This window comes from Brassica rapa, chromosome A09, assembly GCF_000309985.2.
Source record: "Brassica rapa cultivar Chiifu-401-42 chromosome A09, CAAS_Brap_v3.01, whole genome shotgun sequence".
Taxonomy (NCBI): domain Eukaryota; kingdom Viridiplantae; phylum Streptophyta; class Magnoliopsida; order Brassicales; family Brassicaceae; genus Brassica; species Brassica rapa.
In genome coordinates, this window is record NC_024803.2 from 40,550,191 (window position 1) to 40,574,652 (window position 24,462).

General features: G+C 32.7%; 4 protein-coding genes across 5 annotated transcripts; 2 read left to right on the forward strand and 2 right to left on the reverse strand.

The window, feature by feature from the left end:
• Positions 1 to 680: 680 nt before the first annotated feature.
• LOC103842653 (probable flavin-containing monooxygenase 1) lies at positions 681 to 7,834 on the forward strand. Its single transcript, XM_009119306.2, has 5 exons — positions 681 to 4,235; positions 4,643 to 4,883; positions 5,177 to 5,355; positions 5,454 to 5,803; positions 6,054 to 7,834. Exons 1-5 carry the CDS (start codon positions 3,783 to 3,785, stop codon positions 6,409 to 6,411), a joined length of 1,581 nt encoding a protein of 526 aa, XP_009117554.1. The 5' UTR covers positions 681 to 3,782; the 3' UTR covers positions 6,412 to 7,834.
• A 182-nt stretch (positions 7,835 to 8,016) lies between these two features.
• On the reverse strand, positions 8,017 to 12,151 carry LOC103842655 (probable flavin-containing monooxygenase 1). The gene is made up of 5 exons (XM_009119307.3): positions 10,004 to 12,151; positions 9,600 to 9,840; positions 9,130 to 9,308; positions 8,701 to 9,050; positions 8,017 to 8,522 (listed from the first exon to the last, which is right to left on the reverse strand). Exons 1-5 carry the CDS (start codon positions 10,460 to 10,462, stop codon positions 8,171 to 8,173), a joined length of 1,581 nt encoding a protein of 526 aa, XP_009117555.1. The 5' UTR covers positions 10,463 to 12,151; the 3' UTR covers positions 8,017 to 8,170.
• A 223-nt stretch (positions 12,152 to 12,374) lies between these two features.
• Positions 12,375 to 16,612, forward strand: LOC103842778 (probable flavin-containing monooxygenase 1). The gene is made up of 4 exons (XM_033279274.1): positions 12,375 to 14,581; positions 15,415 to 15,479; positions 15,675 to 16,024; positions 16,201 to 16,612. The coding sequence occupies exons 1-4, from the start codon at positions 14,410 to 14,412 to the stop codon at positions 16,553 to 16,555; spliced, it is 942 nt and encodes a 313-aa protein (XP_033135165.1). The 5' UTR covers positions 12,375 to 14,409; the 3' UTR covers positions 16,556 to 16,612.
• A 655-nt stretch (positions 16,613 to 17,267) lies between these two features.
• Positions 17,268 to 24,164, reverse strand: LOC103842656 (respiratory burst oxidase homolog protein E-like). Of its 2 annotated transcripts, XM_009119308.3 has the most exons (13): positions 21,835 to 24,164; positions 21,447 to 21,606; positions 20,490 to 20,538; positions 20,289 to 20,402; positions 19,795 to 20,220; positions 19,273 to 19,656; positions 18,982 to 19,193; positions 18,723 to 18,896; positions 18,480 to 18,633; positions 18,211 to 18,402; positions 17,986 to 18,114; positions 17,816 to 17,894; positions 17,268 to 17,680 (listed from the first exon to the last, which is right to left on the reverse strand). In XM_009119308.3, the coding sequence occupies exons 1-13, from the start codon at positions 22,532 to 22,534 to the stop codon at positions 17,571 to 17,573; spliced, it is 2,883 nt and encodes a 960-aa protein (XP_009117556.2). In that variant the 5' UTR covers positions 22,535 to 24,164; the 3' UTR covers positions 17,268 to 17,570. The 2 variants fall into 2 exon arrangements, with proteins under 2 accessions (XP_009117556.2, XP_033135161.1); XM_033279270.1 differs by having other exon boundaries at positions 19,273 to 20,220; positions 21,835 to 22,581.
• Between the last annotated feature and the right edge of the window lie 298 nt (positions 24,165 to 24,462).

The following is a 24,462-nucleotide window of genomic DNA, read 5'->3' on the forward strand; positions in this document are numbered from 1 at the left end:
TTTTTAAAATAAAATTATCTTAAATTTTTTTTTATTAAAGATTTCATTTTTATAGAAAAATATTGTCGATTTGGGGTTGTGATTTTTAAATTAGGATAACAAGCATTTTTGTTGATGGATGAATATTCTTTTAGATTTTTTGATCAATATGTTGTATTTTAAAAATAAAATTCTCAAAAATTCTATTTTATGAAAGTTTTCATTTTTAGAGAAACATATTGTAGATTTGGGGTTGTGATTTTTAAATTAGGATAAAAGATTTTAAGTTGATAGATGGGTATTTTTTATGATTTTTTGATCGACAAGTTATATTTTTAAAATAAAATTATCAAAAATTCTATTTTAGGAAAGTTTTCGTTTTTACAGAAAAATATTGAAGATTTGGGGGTTGTAATTTTGAAATTAGGATAACAAGCATTTTTGTTGAAAGATGAGTATTTTTTCAGACTTTTTGATCAATATGTTGTATTTTTAAATTAAAATTCTGAAAAATTCTATTTTAGGAAAGTTTTCATTTTTATATAAAAATATTTTAGATTTGGGGTTGTGATTTTGAAATTAGGATAACAAGATTTTAAGTTGATAGATGAGTATTCTTTTAGATTTTTTGATCGACAAGTTGTTTTTTTTTTAAATTAAATTCTCAAAATTTTTATTTTAGAAAAGTTTTCAATTTTATAGAAAAATATTGTTGATTTGGGGTTTTTATTTTGAAATTGCGATAACAAGCATTGTTGTTGATAGATGAGTATTCTTTTAGATTTTTTTGATCAATATGTTGTATTTTTAAATTAAAATTCAGAAAAATTCTGTTTTAGGAAAGTTTTCATTTTTACATAAAAATATTGTTGATTTGGGGTTGTGATTTTTAAATTAGGATAACAATATTTTAAGTTGATAGACAGGCATTTCTTAAGATTTTTTTTATCAACAAGTTGTATTTGTAAAATAAAATTATCATAAATTCTATTTTAGGAAATTTTTCATTTTTATAGAAAAATATTGTTGGTTTGGGGTCGTGATTTTTAAATTAGGATAACAAGATTTTTAAATTAGGATAACAAGATTATTTAAAATTCTATTTTAGGAAAATTTCATTTTTACAGAAAAGTATTAAAGATTTGGTAGTTGTGATTTAGAAATTAGGATAACAAGAATTTTTGTTGATAGATGAGTATTTAAAAATTCTATTTTAGGAAAGTTTCATTTTTACAGAAAAGTATTAAAGATTTGGTAGTTGTGATTTAGAAATTAGGATAACAAGAATTTTTGTTGATAGATGAGTATTCTTTCAGATTTTTTGATCAATATGTTGTAATTTTAAAATAAAATTCTCAAAAATTCTATTTTAGAAAAGTTTTCATTTTTAGAGAAAAATATTGTAGATTTGGGGTTGTGATTTTTAAATTAGGATAACAAGATTTTAAGTTGATAGATGAGTATTTTTTAAGATTTTTTGATCAACAAGTTATATTTTTAAAATAAAATTATCAAAAATTCTATTTTACGAAATATGTTTTTCTATCTTAATCGAATTTACACTATAATTAGACTATGTAAAATCCTAATATTTAAAAATCTTAACTGAATCAAATTATTATTTTATACTGTGCAGTTAGTTTCATTAATTAATAATTCTATAATATTATTAAAAAAATCGCAGCCCTATATAGGGTGACCAAATGCAGTCTCAGATGTTCCTTATATATATAAATATATATATTTGACGACTAAGCATTGTGAATTTCAATCAAAATGTATAACTATTATATATTGTTTCCGTGACCATTTTCCACAAAAGTGTAAAGAATATAAAATAGAAACGTTATATAACCGAAATGTGGTTTTATAGTTCATTTCTGAGAGTCAAATATAAATTATAAGGCTGGATTTTCTTGTCTATTTTTTAAAATTCATAACTTGTGTGGACACGTACTTAAAAGTTTGAAAAGTTGACTATTATTTTAAACTAAATTTAAGGAATACATATATAGTCTAGTATTAGTAGACAAGAGAATATAAGAAAATAAAAATATAGTAGTCAGAGTTCAAGAACCAGACAGAAAGAACGGATTATAGGATAGACCAACAAAATGATTACATTTTTTTTTTAGCAACACCAACAAATGATTACAATATTTTCTAAAATCTATCCACCAAAGACCATATATATGAAATGTACAATTTTGCGTTATTTTTTTCTTTGATAATTAAAACAATCTTGTATTGTATTGGATTAGTTAGACTATATCTTTATGTCATTAATTCTGGTTGCTTCACTTCTTCTTCTTTTTTTTTGCCAACTGGTATTTTATTGAACAAAGTATTAAAAACAAAAAAAGACCTAAAAGAGTACTCAGCCTATGACTCTATGAGATTATGCAATAAACAAAACAAAGAGATCGCTGGTTTAAAATGAATTGTCTTTTTTTTGGTACGAAATTGAATTGTCTTTTTTATACCTAAAGCTAATTTGTTATTCAAGCCAATACTTTGGGAAGCTAGATGCCTAGATTCACACAGTTGCATACACAGGCAGACATACAAGGATCGAGCCACTAAGTCTGGAATTTTTTATTACAGCATAGCTCTTGTTTTTAAAGTCATTATGGTTTGATTATGATTTTTGTGATATTTATATATGTAGCTAACACTATTTAATAGTTTAAAAATATATGGCTAGTAAACTAAAAGTAATTGGTTATTTCTCAATTATAAATAATAATTTATATATGAAAAAAAAATTGTGCAGAAATTAAAAATATATGAGTTTTCTGCTAATTTTGTAAAATGTTCAAAATGTTAAAGGTCATATTCATACAATTTTTTTCCCTATTTCTAGCTTTAACATAAAATAAAAAGTTAGTCCATCCATACACTAAGAAGCTCTTAATCATATTTACGAAGACTAGCTTTTAAAAAAAATTCCATTAGACTTCTTGAAAGTACTTAGAAATTTAACACGAACAATACAAAAAGGCGAATTGTTGATTTGCAGAAATTTCCTCACGACAACCACCAAATTTCTCTAAGCAAGAACAGCGCTTTAGATCATTCAATTTCAAACCTCCTCGAAACTAAACCAACATTCAAAACCACGTGCTCCCTAATAAAATTTATACCCGGTCCGAATTAATTAAACCTGACCCGACGGGAATAACCTTATAAATATTCCCATGCAAAAAAAAAAAAACAAACAACTCCAAACACTCTTCATCAAAATTATTATTATTTTATGATTTAATTTGTTTTGTAATGCAAATAAATTAAGTCCTATATGAACTGCAAGTAATATTTATAGTGCTTTCTTGTTCTGGGATTAAAAAGTTAAATGTTAAATAAATACATCACTATTTTCCATTTTAAATGAATTGGATTTATTTTACACATTCAAAGTTAATAGCGTGTCCATTCATAGATATATTTTTTTTTAATTCAAGAAGTTTTGGAATTCAAAACTGACACCTGCACCCTAAGAGTAGAAAGTTTTATCAGTATAGCTACCAACTCCGGCTAAGTGTTATATTTTTCTTCAAATATCTTAGCAATAAAAGAAAAAAATAAAAAAAAAATAAAGGAAAGAAACCCAACTGTTCATCAAACAAGATTTTGAGATACCCATTATAATTTTTGTGCCACATGTTTAGTTACAAGTGGTTTTATTCTTTAAAACTGATAAAACATAATCAACCACAAAACGCTTTATAAATAAGCCCATGCAACACACACAAATCAAAGTTAAAAAACTCTTCATAAAATCATTCCTCTCATAATCTCTCTCAATGGCTTCTAACCACACTAAGCTTACTTCTTCCAGAGTAGCGATCATCGGTGCTGGTGTCAGCGGTTTATCAGCCGCTAAGCACTTAGCTCATCACAACCCGATCGTTTTCGAAGCCTCGGATTCGGTCGGAGGTGTTTGGAAGAGCTGCACTTACGAGACGACTAAGTTACAATCGGCTCGAGTCGATTACGAGTTTTCTGACTTTCCATGGCCCAATAGAGATGATACAACTTTCCCATCATACATTGAGATATTGGAATACTTGGAATCTTATGCTAAGCATTTTGATCTCCTCAAGTTCATGAAGTTTGGTTCTAAGGTCATCGAAGTTAAGTACACCGGCGAAGGCGATGCCCTACAGATGGTTGACCTCGGTGGTTCCGGTAGCTTGTTGCCCGGAAAACCTGTATGGGAAGTTGCTGTTCAGAACTTAGATGCTAGAGATATTCAGGTTTTTCTTAATTTTCATATTTGCTTATGTATTATTGCATGCATGCATATCCCTCTTCATTCTCATATTTTTTCATTTTAAATTAAACGAATATTTCGTTGAGAATATCCAAACTATACCTGAAACAATTAATCTATATATGTTGGTTATAAGAACCATGTAACTTTTGTTGTTGCGAACAATAATTTTCAATATGCATATGAACGAGTTTTTGTTGTAGTTACAACTTAAATATATGTATAGTCTAAAATTTGTAAAGAACTTCAAATAGTTTTTTGTAAACTATTGCATGCATCAGTATTATTCTTCTTCTTTTTACGTCTTCGTCTTTTTTCCGTGTTTTTTTTGTTATTTACGTCTATTTGTGAATCATTGCATGATATATTTTTTTACATGTGTGTGTGTAGTGGCATGCATTTGAGTTCGTGGTGGTGTGCACCGGAAAATTCGGCGACGTACCAAGAATACCAACGTTTCCGGCGAAGAAAGGGCCGGAGATATTCAAAGGGATAGTGATGCATTCAATGGATTACTGCAAGTTAGAGAAAGAAGAAGCTTCTTATCTCCTCCGTGGCAAGAAAGTTGCGGTCATTGGCTTCAAGAAATCCGCCATTGATTTGGCTTTAGAGTCTGCTATAGCCAATCAAGGTATATATATTATATATTCTCTTTCTTTCACAAAAATCTTTGATTAATTATCACTTAATTAGCTTCACTCTAACATTGGCTCAAGTCATATATAAATTTTCGTTTGGACTTGGACCATTAAATCTGGTTGGCACAATTTGAACAATTGCTTACAAGTTTGATAGTCAAGCGACATATTAATATTCCGATGAAACCTTTCGATCATTATGTGATCAATATGCATCCAATAACTAAAAAAAGTACTTTATTTCACTTTTAATATTTTATCCAAATTTTTAATAAAAAAATTGCAGGAGAAGGAGGACAAGCATGCACAATGGTGGTGAGAACAACACACTGGGTGTTCCCGCATTATTGGGTGTGGGGGTTGCCATTTTTCTTGTTCTACTCTACCAGAGCTTCTCAATTCCTTCATGATAGGCCTGACCAAAGCTTCCTAAGAACTCTCTTTTGCTTCATATTCTCTCTTCTGGTTTGCGATCTTAAAACCTATTAGTTTCCTCTTTATAAACTACATAATTATATATGTACATTATCTAAGTTTTTTATAAACATATGACATTACTACAGCGTGCCGTGGTTTCTAAATTCATCGAATCATATGTTACGTGGAAGCTTCCTCTAGAAAAATATGGTCTTAAACCGGACCATTCTTTTGAAGAAGACTATGCTTCTTGTCAAATGGCGATCATACCGGAGAATTTCTTCGAGGAAGCGGATAAGGGTATGATTCGGTTTAAGAAAACATCAAAATGGTGCTTTTATGATGAAGGGATTGAGTTTGAGGATGGGACTACGCTAGAAGCTGATGTTGTGATACTCGCAACTGGTTATGATGGCAAGAAGAAGCTCAAGGCCATTGTTCCTGAACCCTTTCGAACTTGGCTTGAGTTTCCATGCGGTGTTATGCCTCTATACAGGTACACACGGTTATAATCCGCCACCGTAAGACTATTGATATCTAGTGCAAATTGAATGAAAAGTAGTATAGTCCAATTAGTAAATATAACTAAACGCACTCATTAGTGCTAGTTCACGCCTACATTCTTTTTTTTTTTGTTCAAACACGCCTACATTCTTATGATACTAAATTGGAACAGTCGTCAAAAAAAAAAAAAAAAAAAAAAACTAAATTGGAACCTTTCTTACATAAACAAACCTAAATTTCAGGGGAACAATCCATCCATTGATACCAAACATGGGCTTCGTGGGATACGTTCAAAGCAACTCAAACCTACATACATCAGAGCTACGTTCCATGTGGTTAAGCCTGCTTGTTGATGGGAAATTCGAATTACCGAGCCAAGAGCAAATGTTGGATCAATTCTCCAAGGAAATGGAAGTGATGAGAAGATCGAGCAGATTCTATAAACGACATTGCATTTCTACTTTCAGCATCCAACATGCTGATGATCTGTGTAATGACATGGGACTCAATCCTTGGCGTAAATCCAACTTGTTCCTCGAAGCCTTTAGTCCTTATGGTTCTCAGGATTATCGACTTGCTCAAGAAGAAACTAATATTTGAATATAATAGTACTGAAGAAATATATAACGAATTGTTGCATTTGATGGATTATGTATACTGTGTACAATTATAAAACTGTACTGGCGAGTCATTGAATAAATCATGTATGTACGACTACATGAGCTTTTATTGTCAAAATAATTTTTAATACTCTTTTAATTATTTAACCAGATATTGACGCGTGGATATTGGTTCTTACATTTTTATACATTGATATTTGTTTTTCATAATTAGTGTTATATATTTTAGATGAGTCGTAATATAACTACTTGTATTCAAAAGATCTGAACCGAATCAGATAATATGGTTATTTTTGATACAAATATCCGAACCCGTTTCAGATACATTTGCTATTTAGAATTTTTTAAGTTTATATACATCATAACCAAATTCATCCACACCTAGAAATACCCAACTAAAAACTCACACATAAATTTAATATATTCAAGCGGGTCTAGTTTAAAAAAAACAAAACTCGAAAAGAACAACTCATGCCTAAATGTCAATGTTCATGCTTAACTGGTTTTATAAACTAATAAAAATAGCATTTTATAAGTTTGGCTTAAGTAAGTGAAATAGAAAGAGTTTTTTTATTTAGTAAAATAATTATATGGAGTAAAAAATTAAGTGAAAATAAATGAAATACATTTTTCTTATTTAAATTTAAGTTATTATTTTATTCACAAAAACATGTCTTTGAATTATGTTTTTGGCTACGTAATTTTTCACCAATTGAAACTAAAAGAAATAAAAATATTTGAGTAAAACAAACTATAATCGAACGTTTAATCATATGGAAAATCCAGTTATTTTATATTTTTATTTTATAATTGGCATAAAGTTAATGTTGATTAAGTAATAAATAAAAACTACATTATTATTATTATGGTAATATAATTAATGATGCATTGTTAACATAATATAATTAATAAAATTGTTAAACTAAGTGAAATATGAAAAACCAATTAATGTAATTATAATAATAAAATTAATAAATTGGTATTACATTTTTTTATTGCTATCTATATTTACAAACAATCTCATTTATAATGATATTCAAGTTTCTAAACAGTATCAGAAGATACTTCATTATTAATAATATAGAGGTAGAGACTTGAGAGCATCTCAACGCTAAGATATATACCATTAATTTTTTTAGCAATTTTTTTAGCAACTTTAGTCTAATACGAGAGATAGTTTTTTGAAACATTCATAAATCACAGCAGCCTAGTCTCTAGTAGAAAACCAGACCACCATTGTTTTGTTGAAAGTTGTTCCTCCTCGTCCACGTAAAGAACTGATTCGGTTCCGTACTTGCTTGTCGATGAACTTGATAAGAAGACTTGGGGGACGATTGACCGTGCCATGCCTTCTTCCGTTTCGCTCAAGCCAAATAGTATGCACAGAGTGTTGGAAAACATATCGCAGAAGATCAAAATATAGTTTAGTTAATATAGTCATAACAAAACATGCGATAACTATTTCAATAAATTATCAAAGTATATCAAATGAAAACGGTACTCAATCTCTCTCTTTAAATAAAAATAAAAGTCAATCTAAGAAGTCACTCAAAAACTAACACTAGCTAGGGTGATGCTATGAAGATACAAGTAAAGTCACAATATCAATTTTGGTATTGATCTCTCTATTTTACATCTTGGTTAAAAGCATTTCTTTCCGACAAGCACATAAATTTCCATTATTTTTATTATTTTTTTTGGAAAGAAGAAATTAAAAAAAACAAACATAAAACTAAATTTTAAGTTTCTTCTTGATCAAATCGATAATCTTGAGAACCATAAGGACAAAATACGTCACGGAAGAAGTTGGATTTTCGCCAAGGGTTGAGTCCCATGTCATTACACAGATCATCAGCATGTTGGATAATGAAAGTAGAAAAGCAATGGTTTGTATAGAATCTGCTCGACCTTTTCATCACTTCTACTTCTTTAAAGAATTGGTCCAACATTTTCTCTTTGCTCGGCAATTTGAATTTCTCATCCATGAGCCGGCTTAACCACATGGAACTTAGCTCTGCTGTGCGTACGTTCCAGTTACTTTGAACGTATCCCACGAAGCCCATGTTTGGTATCAATGGATGGATTGTTGCCCTGAAATTTATTTATTAGTATATGCTATTATAACCAACGGTTGAGTTTCAAACAGGAAACAGCACAAAAATTAATATTATATTTAGGCTTCACCAACGCATTAGCTTTTCGGTTACAATATCGGTGACTCGGTGTTATCTATTCATTGAATTTTTTGGACTAGATTTTAATGAAGTACCTGTACAAAGGCATGAGGCCACATGGAAACTCAAGCCAAGTTCGAAAAGCTTCAGGAATAATGGCTTTGAGTTTCTTGTCTCCATCATAACCAGTGGCGAGTATCACAACATCAGCTTCTAGCGTAGTCCCATCCTCAAACTCAATCCCTTTATCATAAAAGCACCATTTTGATGTTTTCCTAAACCGGATCATCCCTTTATCTGCTGCTTCGAAAAAATTATCCGGTACTAAAGCCATTTGACAAGAAGCATAGTCTTCTTCAAAAGGATGGTCAGGTTTAAGACCATATTTTTTTAGAGGAAGCTTCCACATAACATATGATTCAATGAATTTGGATACCACAGTACGCTGTTTTTCATGTTTACAAGAAGTTAGACAATCCACATAAAATTGTGCAATTTATAGAGGCAAAATTAAGATCACTAACCAGAAGTGAGAATAGGAGGTAAAAGAGGGTTCTAAGGAAGCTTTGGTTAGGCCTATCATGGATGAACTGAGAAGCTCTAGTTGAGTAGAACAAGAAGAATGGTAGGCCCCAAATCCAGTAATGCGGAATCACCCAATGTGGTGTTCTCACCACCATTGTGCATGCTTGTCCTCCTTCTCCTGCGATATTTAAATATTTTGTTCTTTCTGAATCATCTTAATTTTATATTTAATGATCGAAGAAAAGTAAATTATATTGAATATTTAATCAGTTCCAAACTTGTGAGAAACGGTTTGGTTGTGCAAAACAGAATCATGATCCAAGTAGAACAAGAATATAAAACCATAGAATCATGATACTATGGTAAACCATTGATAAAGTTATGAACTAATTGGAGCAACCCCCGTAATCGTAATTATGTTGAATTATATATATATACCTTTTTTGTTTGATCAAATATATATATATACCTTGATTAGCTAAAGCAGACTCTAAAGCCAAATCAATGGCGGATTTCTTGAAGCCAACGACGGCGACTTTCTTGCCACGAAGGAGATGGGAAGCTTCTTCTTTCTCTAACTTGCAGTAATCCAGCGAATGCATTACTGTCCCATTGAATATTTCCGGCCCTTTCTTCAAAGGAAACGTCGGTATTCTTGGTACATCACCATATTTTCCGGTACATATGACTACGAACTCAAATGCATGCCACTGCACATACACACAATAATTCACAATTAGATGTACAAGTACGTATAAACTAATTGTTATTATTTTAAAATAAAAATTATATATGAGAAAGCAGATGGATCTGCATGAAAGCGTACATATGCAAATATATGAGAAGGAAGCATGTAAAAGAATTGAGACTAACCTGAATATCTTCAGGATTTCTATCTCTGGTCTGAACAGCGACTTCCCAGACAGGTTTTCCGGGCAACAAGTTGCCGTAATCACCGAGGCCAACCATCTGTGGAGCTTCAACTTCACCGTTGAACCTAACTTCAGTGACCTTAGAGCCAAACTTGATGTACTTGAAAAGATCAAAATGCTTAGCGTAAGATTCCAAGTAATCTAATATCTCAACGTAAGTTGGGAAAGCAGTATTATTCCTATCGTGCCATAGAAAGTCAGAGAATTCGTAACTGGCTCGAGGCGATTGTAACTTAGTCGTCCCGTAAGTGCAGTTCCTCCAAACACCTCCCACCGAATCCGAGGCTTCGAACACGGTCGGATTATGTCGAGCTAAGTGTTTAGCAGCTGCTAAGCCGCTGACACCAGCACCGATGATCGCTACTCTTGAAGAATTAAGAGTATTATGGTTAGAAGCCATTGAGAGAGATTATGGGAGAGAAAGAAATGGCTTTTATGAAAGAGTGTTTTAACTTTTGAGTGATTTGTGTATTTGCATGGCTTATTTGTAAAGCGTTTTGTGGTTGGATTATGTTTTATCAACTTGTAAAGAATAAATCCACTTATAAATAAACATGTGTCGAAGAGAATTCTGATGGATATCTAGCAAAATCTTGTTTGATAAACATTGAGTTTCTTTCTTTATTTTCTTTTTTTTTTTTCTTTTATTGCTAAGATACTTAGCAATAAAAGGATATATCTGAATGGAAATGATATTGACTTTAAACAAATGTGCAGAATAAATCCAACTTATTTAAAATGGATATCCCTAAACATAATTTGTGAATTGATTTGCATATGTGTCATCATCATATTTAATATAAAAGTGACAAGGCTTGTAAAAATATAAAAAAGCATTAACATAACTGTGACATATACAATTTTCCTCTTAAAATTTTATATATATGGTAAGATTTATAAAATATGGTATAATGACTATTAACTCTTATATCATCACTAATGTAAATTTCTATATAAATATTTTTGACAAGACTATTATATATATTAATAACTAAAACTCATATATAAATATTAAATTAATATATATATATAAGCTAAATATAATTACTAATATAATTTTTACATCAACTTGTATATCATATTTTGTATAAATAAATACATTTTACAAAAATTAATTATAAGTGTGCATCAACCAATACAAAACTAAAGCAACATTAATCAAATAACTTTTACATAGTTAAATTATAAAATTATATTTAAATTTATCGCTTCATTAGGTTATTTAACAAATTGATTTTCCTAGTTTAACATATTTTAATCAAACAAACAAAAATCCAAAATTTATTCAAACATATATTTGTGATTTTGTTTTATTTCAAAATGTTTAAGTTAAAATAAAAAATAATATTATCCAAATGTAAATTAAAAAATTATTTTAAAATAAAAAAATTTATATTTAAAAATATTATTTCTGCGTATGGTACATGAAAACTCTTAGTAGTGTAGTATTTATTTGATATTTAACTTTTTAATCGCAGGACAACCATTGATTTTAAACAACTAAAAGAGAGAAAAACCCAAGTCGTCAAGAAGAAATGGAGATCTTTTTTGTTTCTGCACTGATGACTTTCTTATCACCGGAGCTGAGATTTCTCTTCCAATAGTTCTCTTTTTTCTAGTATTATGGTTTTATTCTGTTTGTTTCTTTCAAAGTTTCCAGGGTATTTTTGCTTTCCTCCGACTTCTGTAAACGGAGATATATTTTTTTTATTTCGATCTTTGTTGTAATGGCTTTCGCAAGTTGTTCAATGGGTTTTAGAACAAGAATTTTTGAAAGAATCTCTCTCGAGATAGATTTAACCAAAGAAATATATATCCTTATTCAGAGAACTTTTATGTTAGACAATGAAAGTGAAAGCATCCCGTTCTGATGAAGGGAAGCATGTCGATTGTTAAAAACGTAAAATAATTTTGATATTAATGTATTGGCAACATTCAACATTAAGTTTAAACGAATGGGTTAGATTGTTAAAAATGTAAAACAAGATCATTCTGATGAAAGGAAAGCACCAAAAGTCATACATGTTAGATTACATTTGGGTTAGTTTATTTTGGCTTTTTTGATGTAACGTTGTCTTTGATAAACAAAAATATTAAATAAAAAAAAGTATTAATCTTCAGAGAAGAAGAAAAATTGTTGGGGCATCCCCCCCCCCCCCCCCCCCAATAGTTGTTGATAAATAGATTCACTTAGCTTATGTCTTTCACTTTCAAACCGAACAAAAATCCTCTCAAAATATAGTTTAATATTTCTTCTTTAATAAATTATTAAAAAATAATATTTATGAAAATGATATATAAAATATATACTTTATATATATTATCTTTAAAATATGTTAATATAAATTATATATTTGGATTACCTATTTATATTCATTATTTTAACTTTTTCAACAATCAATCAAATATGATGATTCAATAAATTAGTTTGATCAGTTATATCTACATTTTTTGCATAAATTATTTGATCTGCAGTCTGCACTGTCTGTTTATTTGCATTATTGATTACGCCACTAATCGAATAAAAGTATTAATTTGTTGATCTGCAGTGAAAAGAATGAAAAGTGATGCATGCTGAGAGCCAATGCATGTAGGTTTGACTTTTTCTCCCTATTAATTGCTTATAAACAAAAGGCATTACTGTACTCTTCTTCTTGAATGCGTTTCAGTAACAATTTACACAGGACACTGTCGATGAAACCTTTGTTGTTTAACATTTTCTTCCTCTGTGAGTCTGTGACTACTAATAGCTTGCCGTAATGGAAATGGAAAAGAAACTGGAAAGACGCATATATACCATTCAGTAAAGTAACTTATATTTGTTATTTTCATTATGCCTTTAGGCCGGTCTATACAAATATGCAGGACATTGTTTCCTTGTGTAACAGTGTGTATAATCTATTTTGCTAAGTGGCTGTGATGTTAGCATGAGAAAAATAGTGGCTGGCGTGATTTTAAATCTCATTTTCTTTTGGGTAAGTGATAATAGAAAACTTGTAGCACCAAATTAGAAATTCTCCAATGGAATTCGAACCGTGTGGTTGTTTTTTACTCAATCTTGTGCTTGCTTCTTCAACTCCTTTGCCACAGTATAATATTCTGGACAATAGCATAAGTCGTGTTCACATAATGCTTTGTAATGCCTTGGCCTAAATATTAGCCAACATGTTATGTCTTGTGTTTGCCTGGTGTTACTTAATGCTATTTATACCTGACCATAGGGCCGTCAATGGCTTTTATACGTTGTCAATGCAAAGTCGTCGATTCAGTAAAGAATGCTATAGTAGTCGTGAATCTCCGTCGTCTCATGTCATTCTGTGAATCCATCAATTGGTTAATGCTCATAATCCACGACAACATCATATCATCACTCCATTGGATCCGTATATATATTGGAGCCATCATCCTTGAACATCTTCGTGAGTCGTGACTCGTGACCACCATCAAGTAGATAAATAATCACGTGGAGTGGAGACCAATGCTAATGAACTATATTTTGTCAAAGCAGAATCATGCAATCCAAATAAGGAATTTGTGCGTCTTTTTTAATTTCCTTTTCAATATCAAATAACATAACGCACAACCTTAAAATAAAATCCAAAGTACATGATTATTTTTCTTTGTCTTTTTGTTATTAAACCAAGGGCTTATTTGCCAAATAACCAAACAAAAAATGAAAATTAGATTTTGGGAGAGAGAGTAGAGAGAGATAGGAAGAGAAAGTAAGAGAGAGGGGAGAATTTTGATTAGTTAGTATATTTAAGTTTTTTTCATGTATATAGGGTGCAATTTCCCTTAAACCAAAATCCCAAATAAAAACATAAATTTCCAAAATATGAATCAAAAATAAAAGATAAAAATAGATTAAAAAATTCATAATTCATAGATCTTACCTCTGTTATTTTGATAAGTTTGAAAGAAATTACAATAGCTTTCTCAAAATTATTCATTAGCCAATATGCTTATTTATACAAAATGCCTAACTCTATAAACAAATTATTTACATATATGTTAACAGTAAATATATCTATTTAAATATAAGGAAATTTACACAATTATTAAGTTTATACTATTACCGGAATTGCGTTAGGTAGTAGCTAGTCTAGGTTGTATATTTAGTTTGGTGTTATGGATTCAATTTTTTTTTTTAACTTTGGTGTGATTTTAAAAATTTTCTAGGTCCAAAGACTAATCATCAAGAGGTCCATAGAAATCTAGGTTTTATTGTCACTTAAAGCGTCTATGGTAGCCAAAGGATATCAAACTCATGGCGAAAATTTTAACCGAAACCTTTTTACCAATAAGCCAAGATCACTTGGTTGGATTCAGTTTCAAGGCATGTGACAGATGTTTTCCAGAATTCACTTGGATGGATTCAGTTTAGTGATGCATTCGATGGATTACTGCAAGTTAGAGAAAGAAGAAGCTCTTGATCTCCTTCGTGGCAAGAAAGTCGCCGTCATTGGCTTCAAGAAATCTGCCATTGATTTGGCTTTAGAGTCTGCTTTAGCCAATCGAGGTATATATACACACACATAATAATTCTTCAGAAAAGTCGATTATTATTCCCTCCGTTTCATAGAGTTGAGCACACAGATTAAGAAAATATTTAATTTTGCATATTTCCAAAATAAAAACATCATTACCAATACATTTAACCACATTTTAACCAATAGAAAAATATATTTGAATATAAAGTCAATAAATTTTGTACTGAAATTATAAAACGACACTTATTTTAAAACAAAAATTTTACTCTACAATAACAATTAAATTGAAACGGAGTGAGTATTCAACAATTGATTAGCTTAGCATCCGTCACTCTTACCATTTGGCTCAATTCAAAATATAATATATGTAGATACTAGGTGTTATACCCGCATATACGGGCATAGTGTTCTTATAAATATTTATCTATTTATAACTATTAAATCAAAATCAACATAATAAATTATTAATTATGTTTTTAAAAAGATAAATCAAATACTAAAATTTATATCCATACTATTATTTACGAAGTAAATTTTTGCAACGGAGCTCTCACGTTAAAATTTAAAGCGGTTAATATCGTTTATACCCTTAATGAATAAAGTATCTAAATTAATCAAAAATAAATACGAATTTCAAATCTATCTGAATAAAAAAATTTCGTAAATAACTTGCAACATAGCTCTCACGTTAAAAGCTATATTTTAGGTTCGACTTGGATCGTGGTTCTGATTGGCAAAATCAAACCGTTATTAACAAGTTTGGAAATAATTAACCAGCGGATTCATAATTAACTATATTTCGATCATTAAATATAAATCTAATATGATACCCAAAAATAAACAAAATATGTAAATTTTGCAGGAGAAGGTGGACAAGCATGCACAATGGTGGTGAGAACAACACATTGGGTGATTCCGCATTATTGGGTGTGGGGTCTACCATTCTTCTTGTTCTACTCTACGATAGCTGCTCAGTTCCTCCATGATAAGCCTAACCGAAGCTTCCTTAGAACCCTCTTTTGCCTCCTATTCTCTCTTCTGGTCAGTGATCTTAATTTTGTCTCTATAAATTGCGTTAGTTTATGTGGATTGACTAAGTTTTTGTAAGCATGTGAAAAACAGCGAGCTATGGTATCAAAATTCATCGAATCATATGTTACCTGGAAGCTTCCTCTAGAGAAATATGGTCTTAAACCGGACCATCCTTTTGAAGAAGACTATGCTTCTTGTCAAATGGCGATCATACCGGAGAATTTCTTCGAGGAAGCGGATAAAGGGATGATCCGTTTTAAGAAAACACCAAAATGGTGCTTTTGTGATGAAGGGATTGAGTTTGAGGATGGGACTACGCTAGAAGCTGATGTTGTGATACTCGCGACTGGTTATGATGGAGACAAGAAACTAAAAGCCATTATTCCTGAACCATTTCGAAGTTGGCTTGAGTTTCCATGGGGTCTCATGCCGTTGTACAGGTACTTAATTAAAATCTCGTACAAATTTTTGAATGAAAAGATGAAAAAAAACAATACTGTATCTGAAACGCTAATCCGTTGGTGCACAATTCAAGCATATGGAGTATATTAATTCTTATGCTAATTTAAAACTCAACCGTTGGTTATAATAGCAAATACTAATAAATAAATTTCAGGGGAACAATCCATCCATTGATACCAAACATGGGCTTCGTGGGATACGTTCAAAGTAACTCGAACGTACGCGCATCAGAGTTACGTTCCATGTGGTTAAACCGGCTCATGGATGAGAAATTCAAATTACCAAGCAAAGAGAAAATGTTGTACCAATTCTATAAAGAAATGAAAGTGATGAAAAAATCAAGCAGATTCTATAAAAATCACTGCATTTCTACTTTCAGCATCCAACATGCTGATGATCTATGTAATGACATGGGACTCAATCCTCGGAGAAAATCCAACTTGTTCCTTGACGTATTTTGTCCTTATGGTTCTCAAGATTATCGATTCGATCAAGAAGAAACTAAATAAATATACTACAACAAGAAGTGTAACAAGTGTTGTTCAAAGGTGGTGCAAGACTGGCCACAACGAAGCTACTTGCAAGAATCCAACATAATCTACGTAGCTGGAAGCTATTTTCATTACATTATAGACTATTAGACTTTATCTACTCAATAATTTGTGATTTGGACGTCTTTGGTTTTAGCGTCCATCTCCGGATCGCCCTAGCATTATGTTCTAAGATTTGTTTCCTTTTTCTGCTTTGCTTGGTCTTTGTTGTGGTTTTTGTTTGGATTTGAAAAGGATGATAATCAGGATGAATTTTGGCATGCTTATCAAAAATTGATCAGAATGAAAAGGGGGCAGGATCTTTGTTATAGCTCAGAATCTAGGATTTATGATTGCCCAATTTTCAAATCATGTAATGATTTAAGATCCTTACTTGGCCCAGACTCATTAGCTTACAATACTGAACAGGTAGATTATTATAGACAAACAATTTGGAGATATGCAATGAGTTTACGTATTATGTGTACATGTAATGTGTGTGTGGGTGTACTATATTCTTCTATTCTGCGGGAGTGTTTGTGGGTTATACGCTTAAGAGACGGATCCGAAGATGGGCTTCTAAATAGCTGAAAACTATCAAACATGATTAAACTCCAACCTCTATGTTGCTTCTTTCTCTGAATTTTTTTTTTTTTTTGTAACAGACTGTGATTTTGCTAGAGTTTAACAATTTAGACAAGGCATTTTGTCCATGAAACCTTTCTTGTTTTATATTTTCTTCCTCTGCGACTACAAATAGCTTGAGGTAATGGAAATACAAATTGGGGCAGCTCTGGAAAAAGACCTATATATCATTTAGTAAAGTACTTATATTTGTGTTATTTTCATGCCTTTAGGCCGGTCTATACAAATAGTATATATGATCTATTTTCCTAAATGGCTATGAACTTAGTATGAGAAAAATAGTGGCTGGCGTCATTTTAAATCTCACTTTCTTTAAAGTGATGATAGAAGCTTGACTTGTAGCATCGAATTAGAAATTTTCCTTATGGAACTCGAACCTTGTGGTTGTCTTTTGACTCATTTCCTGTGCTTGCTTCTTCAACTCCTTTGCCACGGTTGGTATGCCACAGTAAAACACTCCTGCACAATAACACAAGTAATTTTCACATAATCATCTGTAATGCCTTGAGCTATATATTACCAAACAGGCTCTTTCTTGTGTTTGTCTGGTGTTACTTATTGCTATTGCAATCATTGTATAGAATAATATTTTACCGACTGTTGAATTTGGATGCTTTCTTGCTATGCTACCAAAAACTTCCTTCCAGTTGGGTCTTGCAAAATGTGTTCTCACCTGTTCAAATGAATGAGGTTATATCCTTGTTAGTGGTTAGGTAACATTGGGACATAGTGTTGGTCTAATGATATGTAACACTTCTTCTTACCCGTGTTCCGGATAGAATATCAACTCCATGTTTGGCATGGTTCAAAGCCTGGACCATCTTTATCAGGGTTGATCTTGCATCTCCTTCATCATATACACTTGTAAGATAGTTGTGCAACTCAATCTGGCCCTGTCTCACGAGAAAGATGAATGAATATGTTAGTATCGCGATCAAGCAAGCTAACTGGTGATGGGAAATAGAAGAAGATATGTTGGTGTTAAGTACTCTGTAGTCCATGTCTGATATCTCCTCCATCACTCCTCTAAACCATTCAACCGATCCTGGCTCCCTTGTGACCCAGTAAAAGTGAGCCTTCACTGCCTTTTTTTCCCCTCCTTGTGTTGAAGTTGGGGTCGGTGTGGTATATGAAGATGTATAGCTATTCCAGCTAAAATCTGATCTGCTGAACTCATTTAACTGTGCCATATGAAGTTAGAGATACTATAAGGTTCCTTATAAGATTCAACTTATCTGGTGCATTGAAACAGGCTTACTATCTGTTCATCTCTTGAATTGTTCATGAGATCCTTGAGGACGCTTATGAAAGGAGTAGCTCCTATTCCCAATCCAATGAGGAGCAAGACATCATAACTTCTGTAGTCCTGTGCTGGAGCTCCATATGGACCGTCTACTAGTAACTTCGGTCGGCTGCCAATGCAAGATCAACAAGGCATGTTAATACAACTAAGTATTGTAATGAAAGTAAGAGGAAGCAAAGAAGGTGCATTGGAGTTTACTCTTGTAAGTCAATATTGCAATGGGCAGCGAATTTTGTTCTCCCAATAACGCATGTTGAAAGATCTTTGCCCACTGTTAGAACTCGTTGTAGCTCCTCTGTCCAGTCTCCTTGTGTTCGGATGTGAACACTAAGTTGTTCATCTCCTGGTGCAGAGGTAATAGAAAAAGGGTGCCTGGAAAGGTTTAGGTAACATCTACATATGTGAAAACTAAAGATGTTTGCTAAACATTATGAGGAGTTTGGCATCAGTTACTCACCATTCAAATCTAGAGATTGTTGGACATTGCAAGAATATGTACTGACCACTCTTGTACTTAAACCCAGCAGGCTTTGACATGATTATGCTGAGTACTTCCCCTGGTAGCATAGAAACCTTAAGGATTTTGACAGAGTAATGGTTGGACCTACAAGCTCGTATACTTCGTTCTGCTGCATAGAGCACCAGAGGAACCGAGATGTACATCCATGTCTGAGAGGTTTCAACAGCAACACATTTAGGTTTCAAGACATTTTGACCATATAGCTTTAAGAGCAAAGGTTATGCTTACAGTTTTTTGATACCACTTATCAGCAAAGAAGAGTAAGGTCCCATGCACGATGAGCATAATGTAGACAACCACCAGAAGGTGATGCGTATACCAGAATGCGTTAAAGCCAGTCAACCGATCAAGTGGTGCCGGTAGACTCACACGGTTTCTCCTGAAATGAGTTGATGCTAACGTGAAGGCAATGGTTGTCAAGATCACCATAGAGATCCCAGTGATTCCTTCTGCACCTGTCATCAGGTCTTTGAATGTGGGCTTAACACCATTGAAGGGAGAAGCAATCAAGGCAAAATCTTCCGGAGTTGAGTTTATAATCCGTGGGAAATCACATGCTAAATGAGTACCAGCATGAACAAGTATCCCAATCACTATGGCACAAGCAATAATCTGCAACACAAAGAGATAGGTCAGAGCTCGATCTGAGCACATCCCAATGAAATATTGGCCGTAGACTCCAATTTTTTTGGAAATTATATACATAGACATAGTCCCTAAATTATGAGAAAAAATATTTTGTATTATTACCTTATGGAAGTTGATATTATCATCAAAAGGAACAAAAGCTCGAGCGCGTGTTGATCTAAGCCAAGTCAAGGTGTTTCTACAGACAGGTAACAGAACTAGAGCCATGTTGAGCTTGAGAGTCTCTGCAGCTCCTTTAGCAGTGGTTAAACAATAGCCCATGACCTTAAAAGCAGCTTTGTCTCTGTACTGTAAGAACTTCCAGACAAAGAGAATGGCCATGACGGTGAACCATAGAAACAGCACCCATATTCGTTGCCAGTTATCTAGAACCAAACACTGAAGCTTTCGTCTACATTTTAGAACCACACTACGAGGTTTAATTAGATTCCGTCTTGGTGTAGTTATGCCAACACTTGCCGTGCTAAGCGGTCTACTGTAGTCCATGTACGTGTCTCTCTGAAGTAAGAGTGTCTCGAGTTGCCATAACTGAAACAACATGGATGGTCCTTGATATAGTGTTTTTGAAGATTAAGAGTACATTGTATGCTGTTTACCTCGATGTATCCAAAATTCTCTGGATCAAGTTCTTCCATGATCAGAGATGCGTACTCTTCTGCTTGTTCCTTGAGTTTTGCTAACTTGTTTGCTGATGCACTTAGCATTAAGAGCTGTGTTTCAAAAGTTAAACGTTAATTTGATTATCTTAAACGCAATGTAGGCGTTTGCAACTATATGTTAAAATAAAATAATATTACTTCTTTGATTTCTTCTTTGGTGATCCTCCCGTCTTCATTGCTATCAGCCCTATAACAAACAGGTAGCATTTAAAAAAAATTAGAAACACTGACAACTTAAAAAGTATAACAGCATTATTCAACGAAAAACAATACTAATTACCAACAAATATACAAGCAAAAACATATGTTTCACAAAAATGACTGAATAACTGAAAAATAATGTTGAAATAAATGTTTGGTAAAAAAAAACATAAGAACAAGGCCTCTTTCCTAAAAGCTTTACTTGCAAGAAACTATTAGCGGGAAGAAAGATGAAAGATGAAAGATGAAACAATTTTTTGAAAATCTGGTAAAAGTTTGTTTTACTGGGCCAATTAAACCGCAGCCCAATAGTCAAACTCACTCAAAAGTTTTTTTTTTTAACCCACTCAAATGTTGTTCACCGTTGATTGCGTGAACTAACAGATCCAACGGCTAAGAACATCACGTTATTTAAATGATGCATCTATCTATCAACAAGGATATAGTTAACATTTTGCTTGCATTGCCTTAGACATATATACCTAACACATAACTTAGTGAATTTGTGGTAGTCTCACTAAAGAGATAACAACATTTTTCCAATCAAGAAGTGATTCATTAGCTAATGGTTTCATGAATCAGCTAAATTTACTGAGCAATTTATGATATAACCAGCTAAATAACCCAAATTTAAAACCGCAAGTTGCGATCATCTATCTGCATTATTGAGAAATCAGGATACTAAACAGATAAAAGTATTAAAATTACCCATAAACAATTCGTCAATCATTGTTGTCATCAACAACTAATTATACGCTGCACATGGTCAATACATTTGTTTTCTTATGCTTTGCGTTATTCCCGTAACAGTTATAAACGTAAAGACAAACCAAAATGTATTAAAGAAAAAATACTTTAAAAGAAAGAAAGAGAAAGAGAGTGTCGGAAACGTACATATCAAAGAAGATTTGAAGACGCGCGTCGAAGCTTTGGTCAGAAATGAGTAACCAGAAATCATGAAGCTCATCTTTTGTTATCTTCTCCAGCTTCTGCCTTCTCCTTCGAGCCAAAGCGTCGAACACACTCACCGCGAACTCTTTTGAATCCTTCATCCCTATCTCAAACAAGAGTTTGTTATTCAGAGTCCGTTCGTGACATAACGAAATGAATATTGGTTTTTTGGTCTCAAAATTTTTGAAAGTTAAATATATCTAGACATAATTACCAAATTATTTTTTTTTTTAAAAAATAATTTTTTTTCTAAATTGTTTTTGGCTCCCAAAATCTTAAGTTGTGAATACTGTAGATGATTCTTATTTCTAGGGTTTATTGTTTCGCTTACCAACGCACTCTCCGAAATATTCTCGCGCAAGCAACCCTTCTTTAGAAAGCGTTTCGAATCTCTTTTCAACTTTCTTCCACATCTCATCGCAACCGCAGCTGTTTCCTTTGGTTGTCTTGTTGATAAACTGTAACCCTTGTAACGCTCTTTGGGCGCTTGACCTCGTTCGCTGCAGCTTCACCTCTTCCTTCCGTTTATCTCTCGCGGACATGATCGGTGTCTCTCTCCCCTGACTTTCTATATCTCTCTCCCGGCCGACAGAAGTCGTTGTTCTTGTCGAGTCCGACCTTAGTAGCTTCCCCAACGTCTGCCGTATCCTCCCAAACCTTCCCGTCTCAATCGAGATCTCTCGCGCGCCTACTGAAGAAACCGTCGTTCTTGACGACTCCGACCTTAGTAACTTCTCCAGTGTCTGCCTGATCCTCGCAGGAGCCGTTGATAGATTCCTCATTAGTCTTGGCCGTGTATCAACAGACGCCGCCTCTGACATTCCGCTGACGACAATGGAGTCGTCGCCGTCGAGCTCAAGAGTCACCTCCACGAGCTCCCTCTCCCAGCTGCTTCCGCTTCCATTACAACTCAAACTGCTGAGGAAAGCCGGCAGCATTGCGCCGCCGGCAACTGGTGAAGGTCTTAGCTCCACACCGTCGTCGTCATTGGAGAGACTAAAATTTGAGAAGCTCTTGGGAGATAACTTCATGTGGAAGATTAATCAACCAAACACCTACACTCATTTACGTATATATGTAATTTTAATAAAATTAAATATATTCCCTCTCTATTTTCAGCCATCGCCAGGGAAGAGAAGAAAATCAAGAAGGTGAGAAAAATAATAATAAGGAAAGAGGATATGAAAACAAGAGAGGCACTTCTCAACCGATCAATACAAAGACTTGCACACAATTTTCAACGCTCAAATTTTATTTTGTGTGTGTGGCTAAGTCATGTTTCACAGTTGTTGCCTTTCTTTCTTTTTTATTGTTGATGTATTCTTTTTTTCCTATCTACTTAAAACTAATTATATTGTTATTATTTTGAAAGAAATATAAAGAGTAGTTGGTGTTGTTTACCACAAAGAAAAAATGGATGGGAATATATTAACATTGTGTTATGGTCTAACGTATGTGACTAATTCACAATATTTAATTTATTAGCCGCCGGAATCAATGTTAAAAAGATCAATTACCACGATCAAATCATTCATCACAACCTAATTATTACAAACTTGCATGGTATTAATTCACAATATTTAACTAGTACAGAGTTTATAGCCGCCGGAATTAATGTTAAAAAGAACTATTACTACGAATTACATCGTTAATCAAAAACTAGTCATTAAAAATCACAAACTAATTAGTATTGAATACAAACTTGAATGATAATAATCGGTATTAGTCATCTGTTGTGGGTTACCTTGATGAATATGCAAAGGAAGGAGAAAGAATTGTTGTCTGATACGCTGGCAGAAACTTAGGAGATTAGGCCACGTAGAGGCTTCGAAGACAGAATCAGTTACTTATATGTTGCCCTTACTCTTTAATTAATGTGAAATAGCAAGGGAGAAGACAAGAATTACGTAATTATTTTCTACGCTATATATATTTAGAAAAAAAAAAGATGAATTGGCAAAGACAAAAGACAAAAGACAAAGAAGAAGGTGGTCGAGAGTTGGAATGTAATGAAAGTAGACCGGAGATATATATATACAAGGAGGCTTTCAATGAACAGAAACTTATGGTTCAGGTTTTAGTGACTACTAAACCTAAATGCTACGCTTTGTCGCAAAGCAGTACATAAGCCGATGTTGTACGTCCTAAGTTTTGAGTACCTCCTCCCCTTCCAGAATATTTAACATGTGTTGCCTACTCTCAGATTGTTTAATGGGCTTCTCTTGGCTCTATTAGTTAGTATGTATTGTCGGCCGAATCAGTTTCATACCATTTGTCACACTTTCATCATTTACTAGCGCTTGGGTCAGTTTCCAAAATTTTAATAATATGTAGTCAATTGCTATTTGTTGGAAGATTTTATAAGCTCTGATAATATGAGGTGTTGTGGAATTATGAGTCTAGAATTCTCTTTGAAGTTAAATGTTATTTGGTTGATTGTAATTCTCACTATTTTAAACTAATCTGGATTTCATACCTTTTCCATTTAGAATGAGTTTACAAGATACCGAATCTTAGACTAGTCCATGAGACTATTTAACAAAGTAAAGATCACTAGATTCACTACGAACTCTTTTGAAAATTTAATAATTTGTTTACAAATTTCAACATATTTTTATCTAATACAAATTTAAAACAAAATATTCAATAATTATACATAATTGCAAAACGTATGCATGTGGTGATTAAAAACATAATCACTTGCTAATATAATTTTTTATAACTATGGGGATCCCAAAAGGTTTTTAGGCACAAAGACTAATCCAGATTTTTTTGCCACTTAAAGTGTCTATGGATGGTCAATGCTACTCGAACCCATGGTGAAAACTCTAGTTGGAGCTCCTTTGTCAGTAGACAAGGCGACTTGGTTACCTGCTAAATGCTAATACTCAAACCTTTAATATGCAATTAGGGGGAAAGAATCTTAAATCAAATCAAATTAATAGTTTTAATGGGAGGA